Here is a 17,779-nt window from a genome sequence, read left to right as displayed (position 1 = left end):
TTTTTATGAAAAACCGTAAAAATATAAAAAAAAATAAAAAATTCTATAAACGTAAAAATATATTTTTTTTTACAAAAAATTGTGTCTTATGTAATTAATAACCCCTTCTTGGGGTGAACAACTAGCCTTCTGGAATTCCTTTCTAGAAGAAAACTAGCTCTACGAGACTTCTTTCCGGATGGACAAGCTACCCTTTTAAAACTCTTTTCTGGACGACAACTAACTTTCCACAAGACTTCTTTCGAATGAACAAGCTAGCCTTCCAGACAACGGCTAGCTTTCCTGAAGACTTGACTTGAGACGGGTCTGGCAGCCACCATAGGTTGCATACCATTATAAATGCAATTCAATGTCAGAAAGCAAAGCACCAGCTACCAGTTCGGCTGCCATGATCAAAACTCAACACCTGAAGTGAAGGAAGATGAACTAGAAAGCAAAGTAATAATAGAAGAAAGTGATGAAGTTGGTGTAATATTGTTGTGATACAATGAACTATATATCATATATATGTACTCTTCTTATTAGTGACTTGTGAGACCTCCTTTCATGTAACATAACAGCTGAACAAAGGAATTTTCAATGTAAATTCTCTCTTTCATTTTGGTTCACTCACTTCTTATCCTTTTTACTGTTACTATTACTATATAGACACATTATATTATTTTTCTTGTACACGTTTATATAAGTTTGATCATGTTGAGAATTAGTTCAAGTGTGTTCAAACTGGTCCACTTCCTAATATCAACAATAGTATGGTATGACACTTCGAATGGTCTCTTCTCAAGTTTAAGCTTAAGTGTCAATTGTGAGATCTTTCAGAGAAGCTAGTTGTCCGAGTGGTGATTTCTCAAACTGATGGATACTAAATTAGAAAATGTTGCATAATCAGTAACTTTCAATCTCAAGAGGCTTCAAGTTTGTATGTGGTCGAAGTCCATCAAAGTTAGTTTCATAAGGTCCCTTATCCTTTAAATTAGCTTTTAAAGCCTCATTTGCATCAATAATGTTCTCCACACCAGAAATGTGAAGCTTGTTTTCCCCTGTATATGTTCAGCGTCTGCTAACTCTGTAATTTTAAACCCATCATCCTACCTTTGTTAAGCATTGCTAACTTGTAGAAATTTGTAAAAGTCAAACTAGTCATTTCTCAGCAAATGAAGAAAATAATTGAGGCAATCATCATTAACCTTTTTCTCTCAGAAATATTCAAATGCCAAATATTATTTTTATGCCACTAACAAATTGCTCCCACTAGTAAATTTGAATAACTGTTTATCAGTAATGACACAAACGACACTACAAATTCTGTTTATAATAATAATAATCATAATAAGAAGAGCAAAAGGGTTTTCAATTATTAGCTTTTTGGATGAACAAGTGTTCCAGTGAAGACAACAAGCTGAGAAGACTCTTCAACAATCATCATAAACATAAATCAGCTTCAAAGGTAGGCAGCGGAGGAGGCTTATTAAGAGGTCTCCTACTGGCTGTTTCTTGTCTCTTTGATATTCGAGTTTGAGAGCCTTGAAACGATCGTTGGAGGAGTAGGAGTGGTAAACATGATGAGCATTCATGAAAGGTAGTCGGGTTGTTTTTCCGTTGAGAAGGTAAAACTCATGCTCTATAGTGTTGGAGGCCTTGAAATAAACTTGCCATGCTCCTTTGAAATATAATGCATTTGCAACACAGAGTAGTGTTCCTAATCTTTCTCTCTCGCACAAAATTTGTTTGATCAACCTTTAGTCTCTTTTTCCACCCACAAATTCACATCTTTCTTAACTTGATCACCCTATAATTATACATAACAAACAACATTTTCGGATTAAAAGATTATGATCAGCGGCGAAGTCAGAAATAAAATTTAAGTGGAATAATTATCTATTTTTATAATAAAATGTTAAATAGCATCTATGGTGCCTAGCGCCCTTTATGGAGTGTCATAAGCTATAAGGCGTTTGCAACGGAAAAGAGAGGCTTTGGAGTTGGCTTTGGGAATCAAGAAACTCCAAGAGCTGCTCCAATGTGTTGGCACCATATTATATTAATCATCATGTTTTGTTTATACAAAATGATTAATTAATATTTTAAAAATTAGAAACCAATATTAGTTTTTTTTTTTTATTTAAATGAAATTTGTATTAGTTTGATACACACAGTAGTCAACTTTCTTTTACAAGTACTCAAAAAAAAAAAGATAGTCATTTTATTTTTTTACTACCATTTGAAAATACTTTTACATATATAGAAGATTTGCTAATTAAAATAGTTTCCCGTTTGATATACATATTAATATTAATCAGAGTAAACAAAAGGTACGTAGATAAGAACAGAATAAATACTATTAGAGATATGAGATTTCCATAAATTATTTAATTTAAATCATATATGGATCAGTGGTGTGAGTGATACCTGATAAAATTTGCACTGTTGAAGCCAGCATACAATTCATCAATGGATTTTAGAAAGAAAGTTTTGGCTTCGATCATCATCAACTCTGCACATGCACTCAGTTAGAAAACTGAAAATAATGAATTTGATCATTGATGATTAGTGTGACCATAAATAAAAGTGATTTTAATGTACCCTTATTGTTTACAAATTACCTAAACATACCATTTAATTGATAATTTTAATCATACGAACACTCGTGGGATGTGTTGAATTTTAGGCCAATCTTCTCCTTTCTCTTTCTCACACCGTTGCTCTACCAAAGGACAATGGTCTATATCTAAACGAGTAAGAGATGTAGGCAGCCCTTCTTCTGGCAAACACCGCAGCCTTGGACAATTATAAATATCCAATGTCTGAAGGGATGTGAGTTGTTGAAAGGCCTTCCCGTTTAGGGTCTCAAGGTTGCTACAAAAACTGATGTCAAGTTCCTCAAGAGTGATAGGAAGGACCCCTTCCTCAGGAAACGATTCATCTTCCCACCCAATGATATATAGGGATTTCAAACATGAGAGTTTCTGCAGATCCCATTTACTAAGGTTCTCAAAAAGTGCTTCTGTGTACCCTAACCAAATACTCTCTACTTTGGAGTGTGATCCCCAATCTAGAAGTGACTCCAACACTGGACAATACCATATATGTATCTCCATAAGAAAGGGTGAAGCTGTGACAGTCTGTTGAGTAGTTCTCGGAACCAAAACCTCCATTTCTTCACAATTCTCAATATGGAGATACTCCAAGGATGGAAGATAACAAGGTAACCCAACATTAAGCTTGGGACAATTATTCACATAAAGCGATTTTAGAAGAGGTAATACTTGACCTTGAAGAATGGCTTTATTACCAAATGACCATTCTTTCCACATCAACATATCTTGAATAAATAAACTTTCTAAACAAATGAATAGAGGATAACTGCTGTGATGCATCTCAGAATCACCTATTGACAGCACACTATCACATCCTTTAATTGTGAGATCTTTCAGAGAAGGTAGTCGTCCGAGTGGTGGCAAAAACCAGCAGCTTTTACAATCTTTCAAACAGATTGATACTAAATTAGAAAATGCACAATCACTAATCCAGTTCGAGAATGTTGTGCCTCTATAGTTTATAATCACAAGATCCTCCATGTTTGTATGGGGTCGAAGTGCGTCAAGTACATCTAATTCTTCTTCCGAACTATCAACCCCATCAACATCATTGTCCCAACTCAAAGTTAGTTGCTTAAGGTCCTTCTTACCCTTTAAATTAGCTTTTGAAGCCTCCTTCGCATCATTAATATTTTCCAGACCAGAAATCTTAAGCTCTCCACGTAGATGTTCAGCATTTGCTAACTCTGTAATTTTAAACCCATCATCATTATGCTTGACACTCAATAATACCTTTGGTAAGATTTGCAAGTATTTCATCTCATTGATTCCTTGTGGCAGCTCATTCAAAGGTACACCTTTAATATCTAAGTAACGCAACTTGGTCAATTTTCTCATACTCTTTGGTAATTGAGAAAGGTTTCCACACCATGTCAACAATAAAGTTTGTAAATTGAACAAACTACAAATCGAATCAGATAACTCTTCAATGTCAGTATAAGACAAATCCAAATACCTTAAATGTATCAGATTGCCAATTGAATCAGGTAACTTCTCGAAAGAAGTATTGCTCAAAGAAAGCACTCTTAAACAACTTCCCTTTGTAAGCAACATCTCAAAGAGGACCGAGTAGTTTGGAGAGACTTGTCCAAGTGGTGTCCGCAATGACAATGCTATAAAGGTACGCAGACAACAAGCTTTACTCAAACTAGTAAGGTTGTTATTGCTCCCCTGACATGACACATGACGAACATTTGTTGAAAAGCCAAGTAAATCACGGTTCAAGTCTAATCTGTAACAAAAGTCACCTGATACAAGTATGGCTAAATCATGTACGAGGTCATGCATTTGGAGACGGGGTCCATTCGTCTTACTACTTGAATGTTGAAAGAAGGACCGTGATAAGAGATCTTCAAGGTATTCCTTTCCAAAGTCCTCCATCTTTTTACTTTTTGTATCCATTGGAAGAAAACCTTCAGCCATCCATAACAAAATCAAATTTTCTTTTTCAAATTCATAATCTTTAGGAAATATGGAACAATATGCAAAGCACTGCTTGAGATGTGTAGGTAAGTGACGATAGCTCAACCATAAAGCTGGAAGAATGGAACCCTCCTTTTTGTACAGATTGTTCCATGTGTCGCTATTGAGTACGTTCTTCCATTTTTCAGCATTTCGTTCACCACGTAAAAATCCACCAAGGCATTTTATTGCCAAGGGAAGACCTTTGCACTTGCCCACTACTTTTTTTCCAACCGCTTGCAACTCTTCAAAGTTGTTCTCATCAAAATTATTACCAAATGCATGTTTGACAAATAAGTGCCAACAATCATCATCCAACAAAGTTTGTATATGATGAATATGTCCAGTGGCCATAGTAGAGGCCACAATTTTGCTTCGGGTAGTCACAAGAATCTTACTTCCATTTGCTCCAGACTCAAAAGAACTCTTCAAACTGTCCCACAAAGAATAAGACTCGTTCCACACATCATCGTGAACAAACAGAAACTTCTTCCCCTTCAATACTTCCTTCAATCTCCTTCTAATCAATTCGTCTGAGCTCTGAGTATCACATTTGTTGCCAGTGACCCCTTCATAGATCTCTTTCGTTATCTTTGAAATCTCAAACTCATCTGATACAGTAACCCATACTTTTACCTCAAAATGACTTTGAACTCTTTCATCATCATAAACAAGTTGTGCAAGAGTGGTTTTGCCCACACCACCCATCCCGACAATCGGGATCACAGAAATCTTATTACCACCATCAACATCATCCGTTAGTAACAAATCAACAATGAGTTGTTTTTCAGCATCCCTCCCATAAACATCAGATTCCTCCACCAGAGGAGCAAGCGGCCTTGGTGAAGGTTTGTTGAGTGCACCTAATTCTCTTAGTCCAAGAGCATCCTTTTGATCAACCAGAATCTTCAGCTTACGAAGGATCTCCATGGAATCAAGCTGAACAGATTTATCAAATTCAGACATGAAAAATGACAAAGATTTCAGCTGGCTAAATACCTTGCTGGCACTACTGCTTCCAGACTGATCATCATCTTCAAGCTTGGATCTTAGTGCTTCATAGTCAATCCTATCGAGCAAGTCATCAGCTTGATAGATGACATCTTGAAGCTTGAACAGCCACTTCCTAACCTCATCGTTTTGAAGTTGCTTCTCCTCGGCATCATTGAGGAGTACATTAGCTGATAGCAACACAGTGTTCAGCTCATCTAGCTGATCCAAGATCGCTTTCTTTCCCTGGAACAACCGGGGTATGTCCACAGAGGCCAATCGTTCAAACAAGACCTGAAGTGAAGCAGAAAGTAGAGCACAGCTAAAAGATCAGCAGCCAATTTTCATTCTTGAGAAAAAGTAGTAATTAAGGAACAAAAGCTAATGTATTTACATGCCTTGTGATTGTATGGTTAAAATAAATCTACCTGAAGTGAAGAAGATAGCAAAGCACCAGCAACTAGTTCAACAGCCATGTTTGGTAATCAATGGAGACAGTCAGACAGAGCAATTATATTCAAGCTAGAACTTTTATTTGATGAACAAGAGTAAAGAGAAGCCGTATGCATTGATAGTAGGACAATAGTGGTCCTTTATTTATTATATGATTATATATTAAAAGTTGTGTTAGTGTGTTTCATTATGGAATCAGTCTATTATGAAAACCCAATTTGGAATTGATAGTTTTTTTGTTGCTTTTTAATATAATAATTAGGGGGCTGTTACTGTGTTAGTGGACTAGTCTTCAATGGTCCTTTTTTTCTTGTTTTATTATTATGGAATCTGTTATATAAATATATATAGAGATGACTATGCCCCAAAAAAGTTGAGAGTTTCTATGGTGAATCACGTGTAGTGTAATGGTTGTTTTATGATGTTTAATATATAATTGGTTATATAATATAATCACTTAAATTGTTTAGCTTTTAAGTAAGCTTATGATTTTAAATTAGTCAGAGAAAACAAATATAACAGATGTTCAAAGCACCAAAGAAAAGAGAAGTAGTTTACTTGTATCCTTATTCCTTTTAACACAATAGCAAAAACACATATTACCAAATACACCACTAATTAAGCTCTTCAAAAGATTATTTGGTCACAATAAGGCCATAAAAGATCCAACTAAGCTCCACAAGACAAGATCATATAATCGAAAGCTGGATGAAGGAGTTCGATACCAGCTCCGATTTGACATAACAATTTAAGCAGCTACGCAGACAACTAGCTTTACTCAAACTGGTAAGTTTGTTAAGATTGTCCGACTTTCCCTTATATGACACATGACGAATATTTGTTGAAAAGCCAAGTAAATCATGGCTCAAGTCTAATCTGGAACAAAAATCACCTGATACAAGTATGGCTAGATCATGTACGAGGTCATGCATTTGGAGAAGGGATTCATTCTTACTTGAATTTTGAAAGAAGGACCTTGATAAGAGATCTTCAAGGTATTCCTTTCCAAATTCCTCCATCTTTTTACTTTTCGTATCCATTGGCAAAAATCCTTCTGCCATCCATAACAAAATCAATTTTTCTCTTTCAAATTCATAATCTTTAGGAAAGATGGAACAATACGCAAAACATTGCTTGAGATGTGTAGGCAAGTGACGATAGCTCAACCATAAAGCTGAAAGAATGGAACCCTCCTTCTTGTACAACTCTTCCCATGTGTCACTGTTAAGTATGTCCTCCCATTTCCTGGCATTACCTTCTGAACGTAGCAATCCACCAAGAGATTTTATTGCTAACGGAAGACCTTTGCACTTGTCCACTATTGGTTTGCCAAGTACTTGCAACTCTTTGAAGTTATTCTGGTCAAAATTATCTCCAAAGGCATGTTTGACAAATAATTGCCAACAATCATCATCCAACAAAGTTTGTAGATGATGAACATGTTCAGTGGCCATAGAAGAGGCCACAATTGTGCTTCGGGTAGTTACAATAATTTTGCTTCCATTTGCTCCAGACTCAAAAGAACTCTTCAAACTGTCCCACAAAGAGTAAGACTCGTTCCAAACATCATCGTGAACAAACAGATACTTCTTCCCCTTCAATGCTTTCTTCAATCTCCTTCTAATCAGTTCGTCTGAGCTCTGAGTATTGCATCTATTGCTAGTGACTCCTTCATAGATCTCTTTTGTTATCTCTGAAATATTAAACTCATCTGATACAGTAACTCATACTTTTAGCTCAAAATGACTTTGAACTCTTTCATCATCGTAAACCAATTGTGCAAGAGTGGTTTTTCCCACCCCACCCATCCCTACAATCGGGATCACAGAAATCTTATTACCACCATCAACATCATCTCTTAGCAACATATCAACAATGGCTTCTTTTTCAACATCCCTCCCATACACATCAGATTCTTCCATTAGAGGAGCAAGTGGCCTTGGTGAAGGTTTGTTGAGTGCACCTAATTCTCTTAGGCCAAGAGTATCCTTTTGATCAACCAGAATCTTCAGCTTTCGAAGGATCTCCATGGAATCAAGCTTAACAGATTTATCAAATGCGGACAAGAAAGGTGACTTAATGAAGTTCATGAGTACCTTACCGGCACTGCTGCTGCTAGACTGATGATCATCTTCAAGCTTGGATCTCAGAGCTTCATAGTCAATCCTATCGAGCAAGTCATCAACTTGATAGATGACATCTTGAAGCTTGAACAACCACTTCCTAACCTCATCGTTTCGAAGTTGCTTCTCCTCAGCATCATTGAGCAGTACATTAGCTGATAGCAACACAGTGTTCAACTCATCTAGCTTCTCCACAATCACTTTCTTCCCCTGGAACAGCCGGGGTATCTCCTCAGAAGCCAATCGTTCAAACAAAACATCAAGGGAAGCACAAAGCAAAGCACCAGCCACAAGATCAACTGCCATGATTTTTCAGTTAGGAAAAGAAGTAGTGAAGCAACAATAGAAGAAAGTGAATAAGTTTGTGTAGTATGGTGGTACTATCAACTCATGTAATGACTAGTGTGATGTGATCTTTTTCCATTACTTTTATTTGTTAATTAATTATTTGGGAGGGAGTTTCTATGCTAAATCACATCACATGTAATATGGTGTGAAAGAGACCGTTGGTGTCAGTTTAGTCTAAACAAGAAATTGTTTAATGGTATTTTTCAATTAAAATGATAGTAATGGGATATTGGCGGCTAAACCACCTGAACTTTACGGTTTGTAACACTTAACCACAAAAACCGAATTTTTGGCGGCTAAACTACCTAAACCCTGATTCTGTTTTGCTCTGCACACCTCCGTTTAAAAATCACAGTTAAGTGCCACGGTGGACTGTCTACGTGTACACACTTATACACGTGGCAAGTTTTTAGTGGTACACGTAATATTAATTTTAAAAAATAATTATAAATATAAAAAAAAATTAAAAAAATCACATTAAAAAAAATTAATTCTTTTTTTTACTTTTCTTTTTCTTTTTCCTTTTCTTTACTTTTTTTTTTCTTCTTCTTTCTTCTTCATTTTTCTACAGAACCCCCAGCCGTCTCTTTCTCTCTCTCTCCCGAGTCCCCCACCCTCTGCGATTTCCTCCGACGACGGCTCCAGGCAATGCAGTTTTACCACGGCGAGGCACTCAGGGCCTGAGGTGACGACTGCAGAAACCTCCGTCACGCCGACTCCGTCAAGGCCAGAGGTCCTCTGGCACTACGAGACGTGAGCTCTGTCAGGTTGGTGGTTCCTTCAAAACGCCAACTCCGACTCCTTTCCTCAGGTGACGGCAGCAACGACGTTGGTAAGTTCTCCCATCTCATTTTTCTATTTTCAGCTTAAGAGTTCTACATCCCAAAATCTTTAACCTCTTAAATTTCATTTCTATTTTTTTTTTAATTATTCTTAACCATTGTTGTATTAATTGGGTGTATTGTGATGAAGTTAATTGAAAAAAAAAATTGCATGTTTGGCTGATTTTTAAGTTGAAATAATACTAATTTTTTATGTTGGGTGTGTTTTGTGAGATTGGAACTCTAAAAATTAGATCACTATAAACATGTCGAGTGATGACATAGGTCAATTGAGTTATTTTGGGAGATAAGATACGACTTATTTTTGTTTTGTTTTTTGTAATTTTAAGGGACCGTGCGATCAAAATTTTACCCATATAAAAAATGGAACTAATACCATAAACCTTACAGCCATTAACTCTCTAGCTATGTCTTCAAAGAAACTAGAATAAATAAATAATTAAACAAAGGCATTGATACTAGTTGGAAATCGCAGACGGTGGGGGACTCGAGAGAAAGAGAGAGAAAGAGAGGGCTGGAAGTTTTGTAGAAAAACGAAGAAGAAAGAAGAAGAAGAAAAAAGAAAAAAAAAAAAAGAAAGAAAAGGAAAAAGAAAAAAAAAAAGTAAAAAAAATATTTATTTTTTTTTCTGATTTTTTAAATTTTTTTAATATTTATAATTATTTTTTAAAATTAATATTACATGGACCACTAAAAATTTGCCACGTGTACAAGTGTGTACACGTGGACAGTCCACCGTGGCACTTAACTGTCATTTTTTGACGGAGGTGTGCAGAGCAAAACGGAACCAAGGTTTAGGTAGTTTAGCCGCCAAAAATTCAGTTTTTGTGGTTAAGTGTTACAAACTGTAAAGTTCAGGTGGTTTAGCCGCCAATATCCCGATAGTAATATGTGACTTTTGCTGCAAAACAATATTAAAGTTTGCATTTAAACAATAGATAACTGTTTAAAATACATTAATTCAATTTCAATCTATTATTGTTGATAATCTCAAAACAGTGATCTTATAGATATATGTAGTTATGTACACACTTTTCTTTATTGAAACAAAACATCACTACTTGATTGTATTTTTAACAGAGAAAAACAAAATAAAATTTTAATGGTAAAAAAAAAAAAAAACAAACAAACAAAAGAAAGAATTGCCAGTGTGTAGTGTACCAACCAAGTAGCTTCTACACTGTATGAAGAGTGATAGGAAGAAGCCCTTCGTCAGGAAATGATTCATCTTCCCACCCATTTATTACGATTCTCAACCTTTACAATCTTTACAATCTTTCAATCTAATTGATACTAAATTAGAAACAATCCTTACAAAAAAAAAAAAAATGATCGGGTCAACCCGTGGCCTTCGAACCCAACCAACCCGTCCATTTCACGGGCGGGTAAGGGTACTATTTTTTGAGCCCAAACCTGCGAACCCGAAAACTGGTAAAACCTATCAGCCACCTTTCCCCAACCTTAAAACCAGATATCATCCCACCATCTCCATTGGAGCCGAGCCCAGAAACCCAAAACCACCTTCTCCATCTCATTGCTGACGGTGGGTCCAGATAGTTGAGTTTTGATGAGAGTGAGTCACTGCTGTGCTGTTCCTCGAATCTGGAGTTGGGAAAATTCATTATGGTTGGTGAGCTCTTAATTTCCCATTTTACTGTTTTCAGTGTAGTTTAGAGCTGTAATAAATTTTTATTAAAACTTATTGGACCTGACTTAGTATATTGAGATTGTTACCTATGTGAGATGAATTTCTGATTCTATATAAGGTGGTTGATCATCTATTCTTCAAATACTCATATCATAGTATATAATAATGGTTTTCTTGTAGTTTAGAGCTGTTTTAACTAAATTGAGCTTGTTTGCTGCTCTTGTATAATGGTTTTCAAATAGTCATATAGTATAATGGTTTTCTTGTGGTTGTATTAGGTCTTTGACTCTTTGTTGGGCATATGTTATATCTGTAAGGCTGTTTGAACTGAATTGAGCTTGTTTGCTGGTATTGTGGCAAATAATCTTACAGAGCAAGCACATTCCTTAGTGTGAAAAAGGAAAATGGTGGCTGCAATGGTTGAACACATTTCATCCAAATCATGGGCATTCAGATTCAGGTACTTGTCACAAAACTCAGTTTTGTTAAGCTCTCGTGTATTCTGTTCCGAAAGCAGGGCAACCTCAAGCAACGAGGTTGAGACTGTTTATGGCATTATAAGTAGCTCCCAGTCCTCAAGTAACTTGAAGCAATTGTTGAAATCGAGTCAGGTTTGCCTCTCAAACGATTTGATAGACAAGGTTTTGAAAAGAGTCAGATTTGGCCATGCCAACCCTTTGCAAACTTTTGAATTTTTCAATTACACTGGAAATAGAAAAGGGTTTTTCCACAGTGCTTTTTCTTTGGATACCATGCTTTATATCTTAGGAAGAAGCCGTATGTTTGACAAAATTTGGGATGTTTTGGATGATGTGAGACATAAAGATCGAACGATAATAACCTCACGCACGATTATGGTTGTTTTAGCTAGAGTTGCTAAAGTGTGTTCTGTTAGGCAGACTGTGGAATCTTTTAGAAGATTCAAAAGGGTTGTCTCCGAGTTTGATACAGATTGTTTCAATGCTTTGTTAAGAGCATTGTGTCAGGAGAAGAGTATGACAGATGCGAGGAATGTATATCACAGTTTGAAGCATAGCTTTAGGCCTAATTTGCAAACATTCAATATATTGTTATCTGGGTGGAAATCATCAGACGAAGCCGAGGGGTTCTTTGAGGAGATGAAGTTGATGGGTGTGAAACCTGATATTGTGTCATACAATTGCCTTATTGATGTTTATTGTAAAGCTAGAGAAATTGACAAGGCTTATAAGGTGGTTGAGAAAATGCGCGAGGAGGATATAATGCCCGATGTATTTACACATACTAGTATCATTGGGGGATTGGGTTTGGTTGGCCAGCCAGATAAAGCTAGAGATGTTTTGAAGGAAATGAAGGAAGACGGTTGTTACCCGGATGTTGCAGCCTACAATGCCGTGATTAGAAACTTTTGCATTGCAAAGAGGCTTGGTGAAGCTTACGGTTTGATGGATGAAATGGCGAGCAAGGGTTTGAGTCCAAACGCAACCACTTATAATCTTCTCTTTAGAGTGTTTTATTGGTCGAATGACTTGACAAGCTCTTGGAATTTGTATGGAAGGATGATGAAGATGGAGTGCCTACCCAACACACAGTCTTGTATGTTCTTAATTAGGTTGTTTAAGAGACATGAAAGAGTGGAGATGGCATTGGTATTGTGGAGTGATATGGTGGAGAAGGGTTTTGGGTCCTACATGTTGGTTTCTGATGTTTTGTTTGATTTGCTTTGTGATTTGGGAAAGTTGGTGGAAGCAGAGAGGTGCTTCTTGCAGATGGTAGAAAAGGGCCAGAAGCCAAGTAATGTTAGTTTCAGACGAATATGTGTGCTTATGGAACTGGCAAACAAGCAAGATAGCCTACAGAATTTGACACAGAAAATGGCCATGTTTGGCACAGTAATCAATCCTTGTAATAATAGTGTTAGTGTAGATGTTTCAACTCTCACTCATTCCCCTCATAATTGAATTCAAAAGTTTTTTGTTAAATTATTTTGTATCACGTTGCATTGTATTGCATATTGGGATGGGTTCATGCGTGGTGGTATGGTATAAAATATTAATTTTTTTTTAGTAAAAAACAAAATTTTAATAGTTTTAAAAAATATGAGCCAAATACTATTAAATTTTTAAAATGACAAAAATTTATTTTCTATTCTTACTTTTAAAAATTAAAAATTAAAAATACAGCCAAACAGCCCCTATACCTCCACCTATGTAATCTGTTTTTGTAAATGATTTACATATATTGTTATTATCAATATAATTACTTTCATGTAAAGGGCAATTCTGTTTTTCATGTTCAATTACAGAAATACAAAACTATTTAAGCTCCTTTAATGAAAACAGAAACCAGAATAACAACAAGAATAAAGGATCATCTGGTCACATTATTAAGGCCATAAAACATCCAATCAATATAAGCTCCACAATACAAGATTAAATAATCCAAAGCAGCTCAGATTTGACATAAGAATTTAAGCAGAAAAGAAACTAGATGGGATTCAAATCTATTAATTCATAAGAATCCGTCCTAGTAACCATCATCCCACCGGTCCTTGTACCCATCTCGCTTTTCTTTTATGTTCTCGACGCTCTCTCCACTCCCCTAATCTGAGAACATAGCAAGGTTTGGCATCCAATCTGCATTGCACAGTAACCTCTAAGAATCGTTGATCAGATGAAAGAAAAACTAATGTAACAATTTATAGGAATTTATGATATGTCAAAGGTAGATAGATATGCTCAGGCTCAAAGGCATACAATTAACAACCAAAGTGAGTCACTATGCAGAAAAAGGTAGTTAATTAATAATGAGTTCACTGACATATCTCTGACTCGGAATAAGCAACTGCAAAACTTGGCATTTACAAAAATAGAGGAGATAGAGATATGATACCTCTTGATTCGATCACGGCCTGTCTTGATCTTGAAACGCTTGGTGTTGGTGGAAAATCTTGATTTTGTTGAGTTGGCTGACCATTAAAACTGTTGAACACTTCTCCTCTTGACTCACTGGCTCAGTCTCCAGAATCAGCTTTGAGTCCTTCCTTCAGAATAGTTATGAGCTTGACTTTTCTCTTATTTCGCTTCTCCAATGGTGTGCCTGCATTTTTAGAAAGATTTTTTATAATTATTATTATTATTTTATTCAACCCAAGTATCATCATCTGAGATGTCAAAATAAAAAAATAATTGTTTGTTTTGAAACAGAGGAATATGAGAGTTATAATATTAATGAAGTACCTTTGAATTGATGATGTTTAAGTAGATGTGTTTTTGTCTCTCACCACACAAGCAAACAATTGCCCTTCTGTTTGGTGAGTTCCAATTCCACTTTTGCGATGTGTTGAATCTTTGGCCAATCTTCTCCTCCTTTCTCGCACCGTTGCTTTACTAAAGGACAATCCCATATCTCTAAATCAGAAAGGGAATTAGGCAGGCCTTCTTCTGGTAGGCACTGCAGCCTTTCACAATTATTAATATATAAGTAAGTGAGGGATGTGAGTTGTTGAAAGGCCTTGCCATTTAGGCTCTCAAGGTTGCTACAATTTTGGATTACAATTTTATCAAGAGTGATAGGTAGGAGCCCTTCTTCAGGAAATGATTTCTCTTCCCACCCAACGATATTTACCATTTTCAAACACGGGAGTCTCTGTAGTTCCCATTTACTACGGTTCTCAAAAAGCGATCTTGTGTTCCATAAACAAATATTCTCTACTTTCGGATGTGATCCCCAATCTAGAAGTGACTCCAACACAGGACAATTTGATATAAATACAAAAGCAAGAAAGGGTGGGGCTGTGAGAGTCTGTTGAGTAGTTCTTGGAAGCAAAACCTCCATTTCTTCACAATCCTTAATATGGAGATCTTCAAGGGACGGAAGATAACAAGGTAACCCAACATTTAGCTTTGGACAACCAGACAAATCAAGTTCTTTAAGAAGAGGGAACGTCTGACCTTCTCCAAGAATATCTTTGGTACAAAAAGACCATTCTTTCCACATCAACATATTTTTAATAGTTAAACTTTCTAAACAAATGAATTGAGGACAACTCTTATCAATCTCATCACCTATTGACAATACACTGTCACATCCTTCAATTGTGAGATCTTTCAGAGAAGCTAGTCGTCCGAGTGGTGGCAAAAAGAAGCAGCTTTTACAATCTTTCAAACTGATTGATACTAAATTAGAAAACGCATAGTCAATAATCCAGTTCGAGAATGTTGTACCTCTATAACCTTTAATCACAAGACATGTCAAGTTTGTATGTGGTCGAAGTGCATCAAGTACATCTAATTCTTTTTGCGAACTATCAACCCCAACAACATCATTGTTCCACCTCAAAGTTAACTTCTTAAGGTCCTTCTTATTGTTTAAATTAGCCTTTGAAGCCTCCATTGCATCCTCAATATTTTCCAAACCTGAAATGCAAAGCCTTTCGCGTACATATTCAGCTTCTGCTAACTCTGTAATTTTAAACCCATCATCCTTATATTTGTCACTCAATACTACCTTTGGTAGGAAATTCAAGGACTTCATCTGATTGATTTGTTGTGGCATCTCTTTCAAAGGTACCCTATCAATATCTAAGTAACGCAAATTGATTAGTCGTCCCATATTCTTCGGTAATTGAGAAAGCTTTTTACAACGTGACAACAATAAAGTTTGTAAATTGTACAAGCTACAAATCGAATCCTGTAACACTTCAATTTCAGTAAAAGACAAATCTAGGTACCTTAAATGTATTAGAATGCCAATTGAATCAGGCAACTTCTTAAGAGTAGTCCGGCTTAAAGAAAGTACTCTTAAACAACTTCCCTTTGTAGGCATGACTGAGTAGTTTGGAGAGACTTCTTCATATGGAGACTTTGATGGCAATGCAATGAAGGTACGCAAAGACGTAGCTTTACTCAAATTGATATGCTTGTTAAGGTCACAAGTGCTTCCCTTACATGACAGACGCCGAATCATTGTTGAAAAGCTATCACTGATGTCTAATCTCGAACAAAAATCATTTGAAACAAATATGGCCAAATCATGTACAAGGTCATGCATTTGGAGAAGGGATTCAGTCTTACTACTTGACTGTTGAAAGAATGACCTTGATAGAAGATCTTCAAAGTATTCCTTTCCAAATTCCTCCATCTTTTTACTTCTTGTGTCCATTGGCAGAAACCCTTCAGCCATCCATAACAAAATCAATTTTTCTCTTTCGAATTCATAATCTTTGGGAAATATGGAACAATACGCAAAACATTGCTTGAGATGTGTAGGTAAGTGGCGATAGCTCAACCATAATGCTGGAAGAATGGAACCCTCCTTCTTGTACAACTCCTCCCATGTGTCACTATTAAGTATGTCCTCCCATTTCTTGGCATTTTGTTCAGAACGTAGCAATCCACCTAAAGATTTTACTGCTAAGGGAAGGCCTTTGCACTTTTCAACTATTTTCCGGCCAATTACTTGTAGTTCTTTGTAGTCATTGAGATCAATTTTACTACCAAAAGCATGTTTGACAAATAATTGCCAGCAATCTTCATTCAACAAAGTTGGTAGATGATGAATCTGCCCAGTTGCCATAGTAGAGGCCACAATTGTGCTTCGGGTAGTCACTACAATTTTACTTCCATTTGCTCCAGACTCGAAAGAACTCTTCAAAGTGTCCCACAAAGAATAAGACTCGTTCCAAACATCATCGTGGACAAAGAGAAACTTCTTCCCCTTCAATGCTTCCTTCAATCTCCTTCTAATCAGTTCGTCTGAGCTCTGAGTATCGCATTTGTTGCCACTGACCCCTTCATAGATCTCTTTTGTTATCTTTGAAATATTAAACTCATCTGACACAGTAACCCATACTTTTAGCTCAAAATGACTTTGAACCCTTCCATCGTCATAAACAAGTTGAGCAAGAGTGGTTTTGCCCACCCCACCCATTCCGACAATCGGAATCACAGAAATCGTATTACCACCATCAACATCATCTGTTAGCAACAGATCAACAATGAGTTGTTTTTCAGCATCCCTCCCATAAACATCAGATTCCTCCACCAGAGGAGCAAGCGGCCTTGGTGAAGGTTTGTTGAGTGCACCTAATTCTCTTAGGCCAAGAGCATCCTTTTGATCAACCAGAATCTTCAGCTTACGGAGGATCTCCATGGAATCAAGCTTAACAGATTTATCAAATTCAGACATGAATAATGACAAAGATTTCAGCTGGCTAAATACCTTGCTGGCACTACTGCTGCTAGACTGATCATCATCTTCAAGCTTGGATCTTAGAGCTTCATAGTCAATCCTATCGAGCAAGTCATCAGCTTGATAGATGACATCTTGAAGCTTGAACAGCCACTTCCTAACCTCATCGTTTCGAAGTTGCTTCTCCTCAGCATCATTGAGCAGCACATTAGCTGATATCAACACAGTGTTCAACTCATCTAGCTGATCCAATATCACTTTCTTTCCCTGGAATAGCCGGGGTATCTCCTCAGAGGCCAATCGTTCAAACAAAACTTGAAGTGAAGCAGAAAGCAAAGCACTAGCTACCAGTTCGGCTGCCATGATCACAACCTGAAGTGAAGGAGAATAAAAAGCTATAGCACACTCTTTAATTACTACTGCAGTTGGTGTATTCTTCTTATGACTAATGAGACCTCTTTTTCTTTTATTTCCATGCTGATAACATATAATAGTGTGAAAGAGAAAAAATACATTGTCTTTATCTTCTTTGTGACCAATTATTGCAAAAATCAAACTAGTGACCATCCACAAGAATCAACTTTTGTAGTGAATGTCATATTCAATTGATCCACAGCTAATTATTTTACACTAAACTTTATTGAG

The 17,779-nt window shown here is 36.5% G+C and overlaps 5 protein-coding genes across 12 annotated transcripts; 1 reads left to right on the top strand and 4 right to left on the bottom strand.

The window, feature by feature from the left end:
* Nucleotides 1-823: 823 nt before the first annotated feature.
* On the bottom strand, nt 824-6,274 carry LOC115709030 (putative disease resistance RPP13-like protein 1). Its single transcript, XM_061112875.1, has 3 exons — nt 2,614-6,274; nt 2,410-2,494; nt 824-1,789 (listed from the first exon to the last, which is right to left on the bottom strand). The coding sequence occupies exon 1, from the start codon at nt 5,523-5,525 to the stop codon at nt 2,634-2,636; it is 2,892 nt and encodes a 963-aa protein (XP_060968858.1). The 5' UTR covers nt 5,526-6,274; the 3' UTR covers nt 824-1,789; nt 2,410-2,494; nt 2,614-2,633.
* Nucleotides 6,275-6,691: 417 nt separating this feature from the next.
* Nucleotides 6,692-7,456, bottom strand: LOC115709454 (putative disease resistance RPP13-like protein 1). The gene has a single exon (XM_030637565.2). It carries the CDS (start codon nt 7,454-7,456, stop codon nt 6,692-6,694), a length of 765 nt encoding a protein of 254 aa, XP_030493425.2.
* Nucleotides 7,457-7,726: 270 nt separating this feature from the next.
* LOC133036309 (putative disease resistance RPP13-like protein 1) lies at nt 7,727-8,431 on the bottom strand. The gene has a single exon (XM_061112885.1). The coding sequence runs from the start codon at nt 8,429-8,431 to the stop codon at nt 7,727-7,729; it is 705 nt and encodes a 234-aa protein (XP_060968868.1).
* Nucleotides 8,432-9,056: 625 nt separating this feature from the next.
* On the top strand, nt 9,057-12,924 carry LOC115709335 (putative pentatricopeptide repeat-containing protein At1g02420). 6 transcript variants are annotated; one of them, XM_061112880.1, is made up of 2 exons: nt 9,057-9,305; nt 11,336-12,924. In XM_061112880.1, the coding sequence occupies exon 2, from the start codon at nt 11,368-11,370 to the stop codon at nt 12,901-12,903; it is 1,536 nt and encodes a 511-aa protein (XP_060968863.1). In that variant the 5' UTR covers nt 9,057-9,305; nt 11,336-11,367; the 3' UTR covers nt 12,904-12,924. The 6 variants fall into 6 exon arrangements, with proteins under 6 accessions (XP_060968863.1, XP_060968862.1, XP_060968861.1 ...); XM_061112879.1 differs by having other exon boundaries at nt 9,058-9,305; nt 11,242-12,924; XM_061112878.1 differs by lacking the exon at nt 9,057-9,305 and adding an exon at nt 9,865-10,941.
* Nucleotides 12,925-13,293: 369 nt separating this feature from the next.
* LOC115709331 (putative disease resistance RPP13-like protein 1) lies at nt 13,294-17,708 on the bottom strand. Of its 3 annotated transcripts, none has more exons than XR_009686984.1 (3): nt 14,182-17,708; nt 13,835-14,041; nt 13,294-13,597 (listed from the first exon to the last, which is right to left on the bottom strand). XR_009686984.1 is itself a non-coding variant. In XM_061112874.1 (2 exons), the coding sequence occupies exon 1, from the start codon at nt 17,699-17,701 to the stop codon at nt 14,222-14,224; it is 3,480 nt and encodes a 1,159-aa protein (XP_060968857.1). In that variant the 5' UTR covers nt 17,702-17,708; the 3' UTR covers nt 13,294-14,041; nt 14,182-14,221. The 3 variants fall into 3 exon arrangements, 1 of the variants encoding a protein (XP_060968857.1); XR_009686983.1 differs by having other exon boundaries at nt 13,294-13,578; XM_061112874.1 differs by having other exon boundaries at nt 13,294-14,041.
* Between the last annotated feature and the right edge of the window lie 71 nt (nt 17,709-17,779).

This window comes from Cannabis sativa, chromosome 3 (genome assembly GCF_029168945.1).
Source record: "Cannabis sativa cultivar Pink pepper isolate KNU-18-1 chromosome 3, ASM2916894v1, whole genome shotgun sequence".
Lineage (NCBI taxonomy): Eukaryota > Viridiplantae > Streptophyta > Magnoliopsida > Rosales > Cannabaceae > Cannabis > Cannabis sativa.
Note: the sequence above shows the minus strand (reverse complement) of the source record. Positions and strands in the feature narration are given on the sequence as shown.